This window comes from Paramormyrops kingsleyae, chromosome 5 (genome assembly GCF_048594095.1).
Source record: "Paramormyrops kingsleyae isolate MSU_618 chromosome 5, PKINGS_0.4, whole genome shotgun sequence".
In the NCBI taxonomy this organism is placed as follows: Eukaryota; Metazoa; Chordata; class Actinopteri; order Osteoglossiformes; family Mormyridae; genus Paramormyrops; species Paramormyrops kingsleyae.
The window spans coordinates 38,437,131-38,452,688 of NC_132801.1; the positions used below are offsets into that span (position 1 = coordinate 38,437,131).

The 15,558-nt window shown below is 43.1% G+C and overlaps 1 protein-coding gene across 3 annotated transcripts in view; it reads right to left on the reverse strand.

Annotated features, from left to right (window-relative positions):
• Window positions 1–15,558, reverse strand: part of pgap3 (post-GPI attachment to proteins phospholipase 3) — a 33,124-nt gene that overhangs the window by 3,758 nt on the left and 13,808 nt on the right. For all 3 annotated transcript variants that reach the window (XM_023800064.2, XM_072712727.1, XM_023800063.2), the window contains 5 exons: window positions 12,322–12,419; window positions 3,168–3,320; window positions 3,000–3,062; window positions 2,845–2,906; window positions 1,914–2,050 (listed from right to left, as the gene is read on the reverse strand). In XM_023800064.2, coding sequence (XP_023655832.1) covers window positions 1,914–2,050; window positions 2,845–2,906; window positions 3,000–3,062; window positions 3,168–3,320; window positions 12,322–12,419 — 513 coding nt within the window. The remainder of the gene's footprint in view (window positions 1–1,913; window positions 2,051–2,844; window positions 2,907–2,999; window positions 3,063–3,167; window positions 3,321–12,321; window positions 12,420–15,558) is intronic.

Sequence of the window (15,558 nt, forward strand, 5' to 3'; positions counted from 1 at the left end):
TAGCATTTGCATGCATTACGAATCCTGTCTGTTCAGCTGATGCATACTATTTTTTTAAAGTACTATTTTTCAGGTTCCAAATTATCAGAAATGCGTAAATATATTGCAATGTGTGATACTAGTAATACTGAATAATATATAGAATATGCCCTATTCTCGGTAGCATGGTGGCAGTGGTTTGTACAGTCCTGGGTCCTTTCTGTGTGGAGTTTGCATGCTTTCCCCATGTTCGCATGGGTTTTCGCCAGGGGCTCTGGTTTCCTCCCACAGTCCAAGAAGCATGCAGGGTAGCCTGATTGGTGTGTCTAAATTGGCCCTGTGAGTGTGTGCTCCCTGTGGTGTGTTGGCGCCCACCCAGGGTTGGTTCCCGCCTGTGCCCGTTGTTCCCAGGATAGGCTCTAGGCCCCCGCAACCCCAGTGGGGATTATGCGGTTACGATAATGGATGGATGCCCTTTTTTCCTTCAGATAATGCTTAGAACACCAGTATCTCCATGCATTTTGACCAATCAGATGGTGGCGATGCAAGCAGCTCAGTTTAGTCATGCTTTCAACCCAGCTAGTAAGTAGGGCCATGTCAGCTCAGGTATGGCTTGGGTACCGCTCGCACAGTTTACAATGGAAAACCATCAGTTCACGCTAAGGCTCGGGTATGGATGGGTTCTTGGTGGTAGTGGAAAAGCGCCGTAACATTGGCAGCTTCAAATTTTATCCTTAAAAGTATTCATAACTAGAATAAAAAAACACAAGTACAGTGGTACCTCAGAACTCGAACTTAATCCGTTCAGAACTCCGGATTGAATCCTAAAAAGTTCGAGTTGTGATCGAATTTTCCCCATAAGACATAATGGAAAACCAATTAATTGGTTCCCGGTCCCAAAAAATTACACCTAAATATGTTTTCTGTAGCATTTAAACACAAAATGACCCGGATAAAACAAGAAGAGCATATACTGTACTAAACACATCTAAGCACATTTATCAAAACAGTAATTTGTAAAGTAAGAAAATAAATATATCCAAACAATGTGTAAAGTTAAAAAAACAATGTGTCCTGCCCCTATCGTCCGCTCCTTCCGTGTGCCACGCCCCCTCGTTAACCCCGTATGGAATCCCCGTGTGATCAGCTGTTTCTGGTTGTTGTCATTAGTCCTCTGTATTTCGTCCGCGTTTCAGTTTGTTTCCCCAGCCCGGTCATTGTATTGTCCGTCTGCGTTTTGCCTGCCTTACCTGTAATTAAACTCTGTATTCCCCGATACCCTTCCGTCCCCGCTCGGCACAACAATATTATTATAATTAAATGTATTAATGGTTTATTATTAATATTAAAATAATGAATAAGAAATCTTTATTTTTAAATGTATTTTATTATATAATAATTACTGTTACTGTCTATCATTGTCTAAATGTATTTTTACTGTCTAAATATATGTATTCAGCTAGTGTAAACATGCACAATGCTATCACAGTGAATTTGAGGTTGAGACGTGCCGCCTGACTCATTTCCCCACACGTATAAGTTATCTTAGGTCGGCGTTCACGGTTTGAATTATGAGATTCAGATCGAGCTCTAGGTAATTTTTTTTCTAACTGGTTGGTTCAACTTTTAAGAAATTCAAGTTCTAATGAAGAACTTGAGAACTGAGGTACCACTGCACATATAAACATTTGTTTTACTTCCACAGCTTCTTTAATACATTTTTAAAAATGTAAATTACACAAGTTTTGGTCTAAAATCAATGTATAGATTATTAGGTCTTTTTATTTCTCACTTTGTAATTATAATATGTGAATATATAATATATGTGAGATTAATAAACTGACAGCCTTAATTTGAGCACACACAGAGGTGGGGAGTGTGACATCACTGAATATTTTCAGCACACTGGCCCTGACCCTATTGGCTTTACTTACCGATGGTGGCATTGGCGGCCATGTTGTAACCGTAATCAAAGCTAACAAAGGTGAGATAGGAGACGTGCGAGGTGAAGACCAAGATTAGCAGCACTCCCACAATACTGGAAACTCCTGGCCTGCGCAACCCTAGGGTCCTGAAGGACAAGAGTAGATCTGCGAATAAGCTCTTAAAGGAGGCTTACAAATGTAGACCTACACAGATGTCAGCACGACAGCCAGGGTGCCTCTGAGGAGAGGTTTGGGAACCAAAGCGGTGTTCTAGCCATCCAACAAGATAACAAAATAAGTACTAAAATATAGAAACAAATAAAAAGTATATAAAAAATTACCAAAAAGTCATAAGAAAATATTTAAAGTGCTTGTTGCAGCTATAACTATTCGTAAATGGTGGTGTTAATCATCCTAATGGTCTGCTGAGTGTGTCTGATAATACTAGACACCCTGGACCTACGTCATTGGATGTAGCTGTCCTGCAGGGTGGGAAGGTCTGTCCTGGTAATTCTTTCAGCACACTGTATCACCCTCTGTAGGGCTCAGCAGTCTTTGGAGCTACAGCTGCTATAGCAGGCAGTGATGCTCCCAGAAAGCATAGCTTTCTCAGTAGTGCTTTTTGTAACATGCTGTGTAGCTCTTGCTCCTATACTGCTTACACTTGAGCATGCACTGGAATCTCAGACTGGCTGCACTTAGGTCTAGTTGACTGTTAAACAGCACGTCTGTTTGTAATGTGCCATTTGCCTACGTCACTTTGAACAATAGCATTGGTTAAAAAAAGTAAAATATAATGTAATGTTAAATAACTTTCTCACATATACACTTACTGCCCAGATAAATAGCTTTAAATATTTTCTTTGGTTGGCCTATGACTTTTGCACAGGACTGCATGTAAATGTCTGCAGTCAGGGCCTGAGTGGCCATTCGTACTTACCTGACACAACACAGGTAAATGGAGTAGAGGATGACAGCTGACGCGCAGAAGTAGTCCATCTTCTACGAGAGGGTTAGCAATGAAATGTTAGCATTAGCCAAAATGCTGAGTTTTTAAGTTGATCTGCGTGAACCATGTTGAAAATAAAAACTCACCTCTGTGAGATACGTGTCCCGTGTGTGGAACACTGTGGACCAGAACCAGGCATTGAGAGAAACCTGCAGCAGAAACAATGGGCAGTTTTACGCCGTGTTCCCGCTCATCCTGCACCTATTACACCCGCCATATCGGCCTATGTAATCACTTGGCCACGGAGCACCAACCAGGGAGAAGGCGTTGATGGTGTGGTACATGGGGCTCTGGCGGGGCACTGCCCGGCGGTAGCGCAGCAGCATCAGGAGGCAGGCCAAGCCATTGAGCAGCGATGCCAGGGCCGAGGCTGGCTCCTCGAAGCACAGGAACCGCACAAAGGGCCACTGAAGAGGGACAGAGGAGGGAGGGGCCGGACAGAGAGAACTGTCACGTCACACGACACAGCCGGAAACTCTGGCAAAAAATGATTTTCCAGCATCTATGAAGTTTTCCAAATCAGGACTGATGGCCGTGGGAGTGATCTGGTCATCAGAGACCTCGCGCTCCTGTGGCTCTCGAAGAACACAGCAGATGGAATGATTAATACATGCAAAACAGATCGTCTCGATTAAGAAAAGCCCTTCTCTTAAAGCGTGACCTTCGGCCTTTGGTAGCAGGTTTAGTTTGGTTTAGTTTTCACAGCTGGTATGTGAGAGACAGGCTGAGTCACTGAGCATAAACAAAGACTGGAAAGTAGAGATCAGCTAACTTTACATTACCAACATCTTTAGTCACACACATACAAATGTAATAGTCAATATTCATGACTAGAGTTACTCAGCTACTGTTTTGACTGAAAGCCAAAAAGTGGTAAATTTGTAATTTTCCATTAAATCAATGACATCCGGGAGCCGTAATTATAAAGATGACTGACAAATTCAAAAAAATTGAAAAAGTGTAGTGGCTAACAATAATAGTGTAGTGTAGCTTGCATTAGTGAGTAGAATTTGCTAGGGGAACGGGGGGGTGGGTGATGGAGGGTGGATGATCTACAAGACAAATCGCATCCTATATTAGGTCAACACCGGACACAGCATTTTATTTTTTTACATGGGATGATCATGCAATATAGGGAGTGATGCCAACTCTCATCTCCCAAAAGACTTCATTGTATGATAAACCGACATGTTCCTATTGTCATGTTACAAAAAACTTATTTACAGTATATACACAAGATTAGCCATAATCAGAGAGAACTATATTTAGAAATCAAAGTACTTTTATCTCTTGGCTCTTTCTTTCAGACGCGCGTACACACACACACACACACACACACACACACATACACACACACACACACACACACACACAGTATTTAATTAGGTGGTAAAATTTCATCTGAAAAAACAAACATATCAATTCTATTTCCAAGGTTTTAATTACTATTGTATTAATTACATGAACATTTACAGATAATTGCGTGTCCTTATGGTTTTTAAAAGCAGTACAAAGATTAAGTTAGAACTATATGTAAACTGTTGACTTAAGGGTAAGAAATGGTGAGTATGGTTGAAATACATTTTACATTGTACTTGAAAAACAAAGGCAGTGAACAGTTAAATTCCTCATTAACACAACACATCACTGAACAACATGTATTAACTTGCATGGCATGATTAGAGCAATCTCTAGGCCCTGGATTTGTTGGGATCTGAAGTCTTTATGGAAAGCTTCAGAATGTGAACAGACAGGTTTCACAGGTGGGTGGGACTTACCTGTCATCACAGGAAATGCTCCATTCCTTGGAACGTACTGTTCATGCCGTTAGCCTACCACCATGATTTTATGAACATGGGTGGAACTAAAGGGTTTTAGCTACTAGCCAACTGTAAGAAAAATGTACTAGCCCAGACAAATTTTCATGAGCCGGCAATGTAATTTTCAAGCACACAGAGCAACTAAACACCATCAAATATAAATGATAATATAAATTATCATGTTAAAAAGTCCAGTATATCATTAAACAATTTACTATTTCACTCTCATATCCTCATGCTTTAGAACTAGGGATTAGGGACTAAGGACATAGTACATTAGGATTAGGGATGAATCAAAACCCTTTTTTTCTCAAACCCAGTATGAGTACTGATATATGCTCTGGTACTCACTCATACCAATTCCATTATAATTAGGGCTGGGCGACACTAATGCTAACACTTCCTTTTACAGTCCCCTAATTACTAAGTAATTACCCGCCAAATATATGGTAAATGATAGTTTATTATTGGTTGATTACCAGAGGTAAGAAGTATAAGAACATAAAAACACAAGAAATTTACAAATGAGAGGAGGCCATTCAGCCCATCAAGCTCGTTTGGGGAGAACTTAACTAATAGCTCAGAGTTGTTAAAATCTTATCTAACTCTGATTTAAAGGAACCCAGGTGTAGGGTATTTCCAAAACTAATTTCAAAAAGGAGTCTTGTGGTTGACGCGTGGTTCCAGGATCCAAAAAAAAACAAATCTTCCCCTTGACTTACAGTTTTTATCTTGACGAACAAGATATGAATTCCATATACACTCACCTAAAGGATTATTAGGAACACCATACTAATACGGTGTTTGACCCCCTTTCGCCTTCAGAACTGCCTTAATTCTACGTGGCATTGATTCAACAAGGTGCTGAAAGCATTCTTTAGAAATGTTGGCCCATATTGATAGGATAGCATCTTGCAGTTGATGGAGATTTGTGGGATGCACATCCAGGGCACAGCTCCCGTTCCACCACATCCCAAAGATGCTCTATTGGGTTGAGATCTGGTGACTGTGGGGGCCATTTAAGTACAGTGAAGTCATTGTCATGTTCAAGAAACCAATTTGAAATGATTCGAGCTTTGTGACATGGTGCATTATCCTGCTGGAAGTAGCCATCATAGGATGGGTACATGGTGGTCATAAAGGGATGGACATGGTCAGAAACAATGCTCAGGTAGGCCGTGGCTTTTAAACGATGCCCAATTGGCACTAAGGGGCCTAAAGTGTGCCAAGAAAACATCCCCCACACCATTACACCACCACCACCAGCCTGCGCAGTGGTAACAAGGCATGATGGATCCATGTTCTCATTCTGTTTACGCCAAATTCTGACCATTTGAATGTCTCAACAGAAATCGAGACTCATCAGACCAGGCAACATTTTTCCAGTCTTCAACTGTCCAATTTTGGTGAGCTCGTGCAAATTGTAGCCTCTTTTTCCTATTTGTAGTGGAGATGAGTGGTACCCGGTGGGGTCTTCTGCTGTTGTAGCCCATCCGCCTCAAGGTTGTGCGTGTTGTGGCTTCACAAATGCTTTGCTGCATACCTCGGTTGTAACGAGTGGTTATTTCAGTCAAAGTAGCTCTTCTATCAGCTTGAATCAGTCGGCCCATTCTCCTCTGACCTCTAGCATCAACAAGGCATTTTCGCCCACAGGACTGCCGCATACTGGATGTTTTTCCTTTTGCACACCATTCTTTGTAAACCCTAGAAATGGTTGTGCGTGAAAATCCCAGTAACTGAGCAGATTGTGAAATACTCAGACCAGCCCGTCTGGCACCAACAACCATGCCATGCTCAAAATTGCTTAAATCACCTTTCTTTCCCATTCTGACATTCAGTTTGGAGTTCAGGAGATTGTCTTGACCAGGACCACACCCCTAAATGCATTGAAGCAACTGCCATGTGATTGGTTGATTAGATAATTGCATTAATGAGAAATTGAACAGGTGTTCCTAATAATCCTTTAGGTGAGTGTATATACAAGTCAAAGGTTCTAAATAAATACTGTCTCATGCGCACGCAAGTCTATAAGCTGACAGAACACGACACGACAACAGGACGACGACACGATCAGAAAACTGTGTGACTCCAGGCTTCTCAGCTCCTATCCATCCTAAAGCAATATCAAGCACAATGCGCAGCCTTTGCCCCTACGTGCTTAAAGTGGCAGAACCTATTTTTATCATTAAAGTGCAATGACACTAAATCCAAGTTTTAACCATCTACATTATAAATTCTAAATGATGAATTATGTGAATCATGAACATATATAAAATATCAAATATAAACTTAATTTAAATTTCAGTGTGTAAAACAGGTATCTGGCACCTACACCAGGGTTTTAGCTTGCGCTACGCTAGCAAGAATACTATTCCATACTCTAACTACATGCTGTGTAAAGAAGTGCTTCCTCAAAATCATTTTAAAATGTTCTCCTGCTAATTTTCACCTGCCACGAGTTCTAGTATTTAAACTAATATTGAAATAGCCAATTGGCTGAACAGCATCCAGACCTGTTAGAATCTTATAGACCTGGATCATGTCCCCCCTTAGTCTCCATTGCTCGCGGCTGAACAGATTCAGCTCAGCTAACCTCTCCTCATACGACATTCGTGGACAAACCATTTACAAAACAGCTTTTTCCCCAGAACAGTGGATAAGCTGCTGAACTCTTAGACGACCACCTCACATGCAATTACATTTAATGCATTAATGAATACCTTTTTACTAATTTCTCCTTATTTCTGCCTTGAAAAATTTGATCCATAACCAACATACTTTTTAATATCACCGGTGCCGGCGGTGAAACTTGTCAGCACTTAATAGTGGAATAATTAAATGTTTGTTCGTTTTTTTTATTAATTCTATAGCCAGATTTAATAGTGAATTATAAACATGTCATATGAATAAAATATAAATAAAAGGTCCCATTTTATATTTATATTCAATAGCTAAGAACATTGTTTTGGGGTCCCAGTGTAGTTTATGAAATTATGTGCTTATTTAGCACCAAGATCACAGCGACACACGAAAGTGGTCAAGAGTTAACTTTGTAGAACTGTTTGTATAGAGGCTTTTCGACATCCTTAGCCTTTCCATGCTCGTCTGAGAAATACTTCGAAATGGCACTAGTAGTTTTTTATTATTTATTTTTTTTTAACTAAAGCAGCTTGCGAAGTGCCTTCAACTGCAGCATATGCCATGTCCGGCCAACTTGGTGTGTGTGCATTCAGGAGGGGCTGCGCGAGTGTGTGCGTGCACGACGCGCACCTGCGCTGTAGTGGTGCTGTGTGAAGTGTGGCGAATGAGGCGAAATCCGCACTGTTGATATCAATAATACAGAAAATGAGTATTTAATCAGATACTAATTTTTTATATCGATTAGTATCTGAGAATCGATTTTTGACAACCCCAGTATCTCACCTCCAGCGTCAGCTATATCTTCCGTTTCTGATCTTTCCCGGTACATTTTTAGCGGTGCAGCAGTGAAAAAGGTCACCCCTTAAACAGTTTCAAGCTGCGCCACTTTCCGAACGTTGTGTAGGCTTTTTAAACCGGTATTGCGGTATAAGAAAAATTTATATCATAACAATAATAAAAAACGGTTTTCGGTATGAACCGGTATACCGCCCAGCACTACTTCCTTGCCCACAAAACAATAAAAAATACTGGTGAACAAGTGACTGTATCTTTCCTGATGGCTGAACTCACATGTTGAATGGTAGAACATGGTTAATCACGCTCTTTTTTTAGACACACACACACAAACACATATACACAGCCTCTAATCATCTTGTCCTTCTCTTTTCACTTACCAAGCAACACTACTTCAACTTTGGTGTGATTTATCTCAAAATTTGAAAAGGTCCAGACCTTTACCCATACAATGTGCCTGCAAAGTTTGGAAAAGACCAACTAAATTTTTGAGTTATACCGACTGGCCTTCTCTTTGCAAAGTAATAGGAAAGTAAGAGGAAGGCCTTGAGTTCCTTCCTCAATAAACGGGCAAAAGGGGCATTAGTCCAGACTAGGATGTCTCAGATTAGGGATATGGATGGCGCTAGCTCCTTCTTTTTCAGTTTGGGCAAGGCGAAGAGACCCAAGTCCCATATGTTACACCTTCGGCGTCCAGATGGGTCACTGACTGTGGCTCCGGCGGAAATGCAGAGGATAGCCGTGGACTATTATACAGAGCTTTTTGGTGAAGAAGAGTGTGATCAGTCCAGCATGGAGGTGCTCTTGATGGGATTGACCAGCCTGGGACCGGCGCAGAGGGAGGCCCTGGACGGGGACCTTCGGCTCCATGAATTAACGTCGGCGGTTCAGCGGTTGTCGCTTGGAAAGGCACCAGGCATTGATGGCCTGCCAGCAGATTTTTACAGACACTTCTGGGATTTATTGGGTCCGGACATGTACGAAGTTTTTAACTGGACTCTGATGGCCGGAAGGCTGCCGACTAGCTGCACGAGAGAAGGGGGATTTGGGACTGTTAGTCAACTGCTAACATTGTCCTTGTTGTGCACTGACTATAAAATCCTGTCAAACCGTCTTTCTAATAGGTTGGCATGTTGCATGGGGGACTTAGTGCATCCTGGTCAGGCCTATTGTGTTCCTGGGCGCACCATAATGGACAATCTTTTTTTGATGCGTGACGTGATGGCCCTGTGTAGCCTAGATTCACTTGACTTAGGGGTTGTTTCCATTGATCAGGAGAAAGCATTTGATAGAGTGACTCATGGGTACCTTTTTTCCACTCTTGCAGCTTTTGGCAGTGGCCAATCCTTTCTGTCACGGATAAGGCTCTTGTATGCTGATGCTTTAGTGATGCTTAAGGTGGGGTCAGGGCTGAGCCACCCCATTAAAGTGCAGAGGGGTATACGGCAGGGCTGCCCTTTGTCTGGTCAGCTATACTGTCTAGCCATCGAGCCCTTGCTGTGTAGGCTGAGGGCTGAGATGCAGAGGTTCCCGGGCATGGGGCACATTATTTTGTCTGCTTATGCTGATGATGTTTCGGTGTGCGTGCTGGGGGAAGGGGACGTTCAGGCGCTTACGCACAGGTTAGTGCTGCACGAGAAGGCATCTTCAGTGCGTGTTAATTGGAATAAGTGTTTGTGTTTTTTGAGTGCCCGTTGGCAGGGTAAAATACCGCCGAAGCTACCAGGTACCTTACAGTGGATTAGAACGGGTATGAAATATCTTGGTGTACATTTTGGACCGGGAGATTACGTCAATAAGAATTGGGAGGGGCTGCTGGAAGACGTATGTACCAGGTTATCTCATTGGTTGTGGATTCTGCCTCAGCTGTCCTACAGGGGGAGGGTGTTGGTGGCTAATACCCTGGTGGCATCCAGACTGTGGCACAGGTTCATGGTGTTGGAGCCACTGCCCGTGCTGATCAGAGAGCAACTTGTAGACTTTTTTTGGTCCAGTCAACATTGGACCTGTGCCTCAATGCTTTATCTGCCAGTGGGGGAAGGTGGTCAGGGACTTGACATTGCTGACCGTGTCGCGGCTTTCAGACTAAAGACGGCTCAGAGGTTGTTGTATGGCGGAGAGTTCTTGTGGGCTGACACAGCATGCATGTTGCTGCGGCGAGTGGAGGACCTAGGTTATGACAGACATCTGTTTGTACTGGACCTGAAACCTGTGGATATATCAGCGACCACCAAGTTTTATCAGTCTGTTCTAAAAGTGTGGTCATCTGTGTTGAGAGTTGATAGGCCTGGCTCTCTGCCGTGTATCAGTGTGGAGGAGGAGCCCTTGTTTTACAACCCCCTGATTCAGACCAGTGCACTGACGTCGTTTTTTTATTCAACGGCGCATGGTTTTGGAGGACGGGGTAGGGGATCCAAGACGGGTTTTCCCGACTTTGCATGTTTCAGCAGCAGTGGAGGGGCATCGGGAGGGTGTTGGTTTGTTACTCTCTTTCTCTCCGCAGCTACGAGACTTTGCAGGGGCCTCTAAGAAGGCGCTTTATGAAGTGAGTGTGAAAGTTCTTAATAACGGCTCTCTGACAGGGGTGGCAGCTTCTAGGTGGTTGGGCAATTTGGCACCTGACGCTTCCCCCATGGGTTGCTGGAAGACCCTGTACAAACCCCCTATAGAGAAGCGTACAGCTGACCTGCAGTGGAGGTTGGTGCATGGGGCTGTGGCCACGAATCGACATGTGGCGCACATCGACCCATCGGTGGTAGTGGACTGCCCTTTTTGTGGGCAAGATGAAACTGTGGTGCATCTTTTCTTGAGGTGCGAAAGGCTTGGGACCATGTTCTCAAAGCTTGAGGCATGGTTTGGTGGGTCCGAGGCAGATTTTTCCAGCGTCATTTATATCTATGGTCCGAAATATATGGTACGTGAGAAAGCCAAATTGTGCTTGTTGAATTTTCTAGTGGGTCAGGCCAAACTTGCGGTTTGGCTGTCTCGAAAAAATAAGCTGAGAGGGGCTGGGCTGACGGACGCTAAGTCTATACTGGTGGGGCTGGTAGCGATGCGGCTCAGGGTGGAGTATGCGTACTCTGTGTTGACCCATACCCTGCAGGAGTTCTCCACGGTGTGGGGGCAATGCAGAGTGTTGTGTGAACTTGGCGACAATCAAAGTCTAGTTTTGAAAGTATGATGTGGATGGTGAATTTGTGGACTGATAACTTTTGTTTTTTCTTTTTCTTTGTTTTATTTTTTGTTTGTTTTTCCTTATTTTTTCATCTATCTTTTTGAGTAAGGATTAATTGTGCATTTGTGTTAATAAAGAAGTTTTTAAAAGTCAAAAAGTATCACTATGTGGCACTGCTTCAGTTTTGGCATGACCGACAAAGGTTGAAAAAAATCTGACATGCTTTTGAGCTCTCTCACTAATGGGATCAAATGTGTAAAACTAACCCTTTTTTGCTAAAAACATGTGGCCTTGCATTAGTTTCAAGGAGATCGGTCTCAAAATCTGATCACCTGCAATTTGTCAGAGCTATAATGTGCCTGCAAAGTTTGAAAAAGATCTGTAAAATACTTTTAGAGTTCACAAGACTAAGTGGTTTTTACAGCTGCCATTTCCTTCCTTTGCTGCCACACAGTGCTGCTGCTTCATTTTTAAGGTAATCTGTTTGAAAATGAATTAAAGTGTAGATCTTCATCCATACAAAGTTTTTGTGAAGCAGTAGTAAGATCCATGAAATACTTTATGACTCATCACATTCATAAGCTCAAATGTCATTTGCTGTCCCTTCTGTTTGCTGCCACTAAGTGGCAATGCTTCAGTTTTGAGGCAATTTCGTAATTTTGAAGAAGATATGTCAAAAACTTTTTGAGTTATCGTTTTAATAGTACCAAGTGTCAAAACTACCCCCTTTTTAAATATCACTATGTGGTGATGCTTCAATTTTGGGATGATCTGTATCAAAATTTTATCAGTTTTATACAATGCCTGAGCAAAGTTTGAAAAATATCACTCAAACGGTTTTTGAGAAACTGTGGTGGCAGTGCCAAACCATATGCATTTCCCAAAGGCCGGGTAATACAATTATTATAAGCAATGATCCTTCTTATAAGGGAGGGGTGAGGGAGACGAACCAGACACTAAACGCTGACGGCTCCTGACCTTGCCATGGAATTGCGGTATGCTGTACCCTTCAGCTTGGTACAAGCCCACGGTGGTCCACATACACTGGTACTGACAGTCATCACGGCACGTCCATCCTGCAGAGGGAGAGTTACAGTTACATGCTAACACACACTCCACATGCATTAATTATCCATTAAACAGCATTCACGTGGTCAGTGATGCATGTACAAGCACAGAAACCAAGCTAACAGACATTAAAATGCTACAACTGTAGGTTGCTAATCTGCTAATAACACAAGGAAACATCTGGCAATAACACAAGGAAACTCTGTCCCATTATGTGACAGTGAAAATGGCAACGAAGATTCTGGCAAAGAGTCAGTTACAACCAGATGTGGTGCTGTCGGAAATTATAGCATCGTATTCCCCAGACAGGCCATGATCTCCGAGCCCTCAGACGGCACTGCATTAAAAACCATCATTCATCAATAAATGATATAACTGCGTGGGCTCAGGACTACTTCAGGAAGTCACTCTCAAGCACTACAGTACGTAGTTACATTAGGAAATGCCAGCTAAAACTGTACTGTGCCAAAAGGAAGCCCTACATAAATAGTGTCCAGAAGCACAGTCGACTTCTCTGGGCTCGGAGGCATCTGGGATGGTCCATTGTGCAGTGGAAACATGTATTGTGGTCAGACGAATCGGTATTTTTTGGAAGAAATGGACGCCGTGTGCTGTGGACCAAAGAGGAAAAGGACCATCCAGACTGTTACTAGATACAAGTCCAAAAGCCAGGGTCTGTCATGGTATGGGGTTGTGTCAGTGCCTTCGGCAAAGGTAACTTGCACTTCTGCGATGGCACCATCAATGCTGAGAAGTATATCTCAGTTTTGGAGGAACAAATGCTGCCTTCAAGACGACGTCTTTTCCAGGGACGCCCATGCTTATTTCAGCAAGACAATGCCAAACCACATACTGCGTGCATAACAAAGGCATGGCTGCGTAAGAAGAGGGTGCGGATGCTTGACTGGCCTGCCTGCAGCCCTGATTTGTCTCCTATAGAGAATGTTTGGTGCATTTTGAAACGAAAAATGCGTCAACGAAGACCCCGTACTGTTGTGCACCTAAAACGTTGTTTGCAGGAAGAATGGGACAAACTAACACCTGCAACACTTAGTCACTTGATTTCATCAATGCCTAAACGTCTTTTAAGTGTTGTTAAAAGACAGGGGAACTGTACAAAGTGGTCAATGCTGTACTGTCCCAACTTTTTTTGGAATGTGTTGCAAGCCTGAATGGCAAGAATGGATATTTATTTACAAATCAAATGATGTTGACAAAAAAAACATGAATTACCTTGTGTTCATACTGTCTGCAATGAAATAAAAGTTAAGGGAAATTAGTAAATTACTGCTTTATTTTTTTATTCACATTTTCCACACTGTCCCAACTTTTTCTGATTTGGGGTTGTGTATGTATGTATATATATATATATATACACACACACACCAAATATATTCGCATATATATATATATATATAGACAGATATATACATACACATAGAAGGGACAGTCACATCTAGCAGATCAGAAAGAAAGGAGGAGACCGCGTGCCAGAGAGCGGCCACAGGTGGACATTCCCAGAACATGTTGAGAAAAGTACCAAGGGCTCTAAGTGGGCACAATTTACAAAGGGGATCAGGATCGAGAGCCATAGCATAGCGCAATCGTGGAGTACAGTACAACCTGTGCACAAAACTAAACTGAACGTGCTGGTGATTGGGATTTCTAGAAGCCCGCTTAATATTTTTAAAAATGGTGCACCAGCACAATGGAGAAGGAGATGAGATATCACCCCATTTATGGGCAACAGGAGGAATAACCTGACCAGCATCACGCATAAACACATACAGCGCGGAGACTGGTCTATTAGATTTGGACAGGGAAGCCACAAATTTGCAAAGGGGGTGAGTAGGCAAGGGAGCAGAGAAGGAAATCTCACATGTTCTGAGGACAGATCGCAGTTGTAGAAAGAAATAGAAGGAAGAAGGAGGGATAGGAAATTTAGAGCTGAGAGCCTGGAACGTGAGGAGGCCAGAGTCGTCAAACAGATCACCCAAAACACAGATTCCAGATGAGATCCACCAGGAGTTCGTGATGGGCTGACCACCAATGTCAAGCGCTCTATTAAGAAATACTGGTGTGGCTGAATGCCAGACAGGGACAGAGCCAATGTGCTTCTCGACCCGATGGAAAATCTGCAGAGCATAAGACACAAGACATAAGACCTAGCACAGGGTTAGCCGCCTTAGCTTTCAGGGAGAGAAAAGGGAGATGCTGCAGCTGATGCGGACGTGCCAGATTGTCTTCTATTGGAAACCAGGAAGGCGGCAATGGGGGGTGGGCTGAAGCCAGTGCCAGACCGAACGGAGAACAAAGGACCAATGGTACCATTCATATTCCGGTAGAGCGAGACCCCCATCATCTCTAGAAAGAGTAAGAAAGGAGTACCTTATGCGAAGCTTGCGGGCATTCCAGAGAAAGGACGTTACTGTCGACCGGACATCTTTATAAAAGCGGGAAGAGGGCGGCAAAGGAAGCATAGCACTTAAGAAATTTAAGCGGGGCAAAACGTTCATCTTGATCGTAGCCAAGCAGGACTGAAATGATAATGATAACGATTGCCAGTTATGGATTGAATGCTTGACACCATCAAGCACACGGCCGAAATTCAGTGTAGTGATGCTAGCAATAGTGGCTGTGATCGTAATGCCAAGATACTTAAAGGAGTCAACGACTGGAATAAATGAGGGAAGGGGGAGGGACCTGCAGGCCGAGTTTAAGGGGAGCAAAGCAGACTTATCCCAATTAATCTTGTACCCGGAAGTACACTCATACTCACGGAACAAGCCCAGCACATATTGAAGGTCAGAGGACACATTCCCCAAATACAGCAGAACATCATCAGCATATAGCGATATTTTATGAGAGGTGTTATAGGCCACTATGGGGGTGCAGGAAACTGAGGAATGTATGGCAGCTGCCAAAGGCTCTAAAGACAGAATGAAGATGAGGGGGGACAGTGGGCAACCCTGACGGGCAACCCTGACGGGCACCCCGTTGGATACAGAATGGCCGGGAAATGGTATTATTGGTAAGCAGACAGGCAGTCGGACAAGAATATAAGGTTTTTACCATGCCAATAAAGGAAGGCCCAAAGCAACCATCAACCATTAAAATTCCAATTAAGCCTGTCAAAGGCCTTCTTGG